The 1,987-nt window shown below is 30.9% G+C and overlaps 1 protein-coding gene across 2 annotated transcripts in view; it reads right to left on the bottom strand.

Moving 5' to 3' along the window:
- LOC107444931 (acid-sensing ion channel 1A-like) overlaps positions 1–1,987 on the bottom strand; it is a 108,098-nt gene that overhangs the window by 84,392 nt on the left and 21,719 nt on the right. For both annotated transcript variants that reach the window (XM_071181289.1, XM_071181288.1), the window contains exon 5: positions 1,747–1,880. In XM_071181289.1, the coding sequence (XP_071037390.1) occupies positions 1,747–1,880 (134 nt within the window). The remainder of the gene's footprint in view (positions 1–1,746; positions 1,881–1,987) is intronic.

The raw sequence follows: 1,987 nt of genomic DNA, 5'->3' as shown, positions 1-1,987 counted from the left end.
CACGGATTTGCCCGAAATGGATTTGCACATATATATATATGAATGAAGATAAAACCAGCTTAAACTCCAGTCCCTCTTCATATAATCATTTGTTATTATTTGATTCGGTTCATGATTAACTCATCCACTAGCAGTGAGCTAATCAGTACAGAAAGATATAGGCAAAATCAACATTTTGTCATTTAAAATAACTTCTCTTAAAAGCGTTCTTATGTTTGGAGGAAATATTTATGTTTAAAAGCATTCTTGTATTTGAAGATCCACTGTTTTCTTAAAAGCATTTATAATGGAGAAAAAAGTCTCTGTAAGGAGACTGCAATATAATTTAATATATCTAACTGATTATTTTTCTAAAAATATTTAGAAAAAAAAGCACTTAAGCATATTTTCAACCAATACAATTAATTTGTCAAATCTATTAGAAATATTAGTTTATTTCGAATGGCAATATGATGCTGAATAATTGGAGTGGTCTTACAAGGGTTGCAACATAAAAAAGCAATATTTAAATTGGCTCCACACACACACACCAACATTTAACCCCGCGCCTATGCCCCTAAAAGGGCATTTATCGGTTAATGGTTAAGGTTGGAAGACGAGACAGATAGAAAAAATAGAGGAAAAAATAACAAATAGAAACAAAAAAGAGAAGAAAATAAAAAGAAATATGAAAAAAAAAGAAGCGATTATTCTGTTTGTTAGGGCATTTGATTAAAAAGTATCCAGAGCTAATTTGCCAAGTTTAGTTGTGGTTGTTGCTCAACATTGCATAATTTTGTCATTTTTTCATGAAAATTATTTCAGGATTTCCTCGTATTCTTCTAGAAAATTAATGAGGTTTGTTGCCTTCTGTTTTAACTTTGGATTCTTACAGATGGATCTCTTCCAGGCTATTAGGAATTCTTGCTTCGGTTGTTTAAAGTGGTAGGATGTGTTAAGCGGACATTCTATTGCATAATGCCACACTGTTCCTACTCCTCCACAGGCACATGTATTGTCAGTTGCCAGGCAGAATCGCTTTAGATATGCTTTAAAGGGGCCATGCTCTGTAAAGAAGAGGATTAGTTGCCTATTCCATTCCAAAGGTTTAAATGAGATATCTGGTAAAATTTTTCTGATTAAATTGGCTCCATATGTAACCCGTGAAATAGGAATAAAAGCACTGCTCAGATAAAGATTAAAATATAAATTGTTTTCATGCATGATGATCTCTATCATCTAGAAGAAACTAAAAAAAAAAGAAACTAACGTTTTACATTTATTTCATTGGCTAATAAAATCAGAGAAATAAGAAGGGACAAACAAAATTATCGGATCGAAGTTTAAGACAGAATTATTCTATCACTATGGCCAGTCTTAACCAGGCATTTCAAAATGAAGGACTTTTTTTAAACAAGCAATGTTTCTTGTGTTATAAAAAATCTTGTTAATATCTGCAAAAAAGTTTTAATTGTGAGTTTTTTTTTTATATAGCATGCAAATTAAACGTTGCTGATAATGGAGGATCGCTCAAAATTTTTTCGATGAAAATTTAAAAAGTGCTGGAAGAAGCGAAATCTAAATGGGTACACCAATTCTCAAATTCTAGGAGAACGAACATTCTTGTACGCATGCAAATTTCTAATTTTAGTTGTGAAGATGTATGAAAAGAAATTTTTAAGGACGTTAATAAGGAACACCCGGAATCTATCAAATAAACTTTAGACAACAATGACATATGTTGTTACAACACAACATAAAACTTACTCACAATCCTCAGGTTGATTTCCATGCACTAAGAAAGAACAGCTACGTATTACATCATTTAAATCCTGAATATACTTTAGACGTTCATCAGGTGGAAGTTTAGATATTTCTCCATAGCCATAAAAAGGTAAAACCTATATAAAATTAATTATTTTCAGTATTTAATGAAATATAACCCAGGATATATATATATATATATATATATAGTTTAAAATCATCGCATTTCTTCAAGTTCAAGGCA

This window comes from Parasteatoda tepidariorum, chromosome 5 (assembly GCF_043381705.1).
Source record: "Parasteatoda tepidariorum isolate YZ-2023 chromosome 5, CAS_Ptep_4.0, whole genome shotgun sequence".
In the NCBI taxonomy this organism is placed as follows: domain Eukaryota; kingdom Metazoa; phylum Arthropoda; class Arachnida; order Araneae; family Theridiidae; genus Parasteatoda; species Parasteatoda tepidariorum.
The sequence above is the reverse complement of the archived record's forward strand: the minus strand, read 5'-3'. Positions and strand labels throughout refer to the sequence as shown.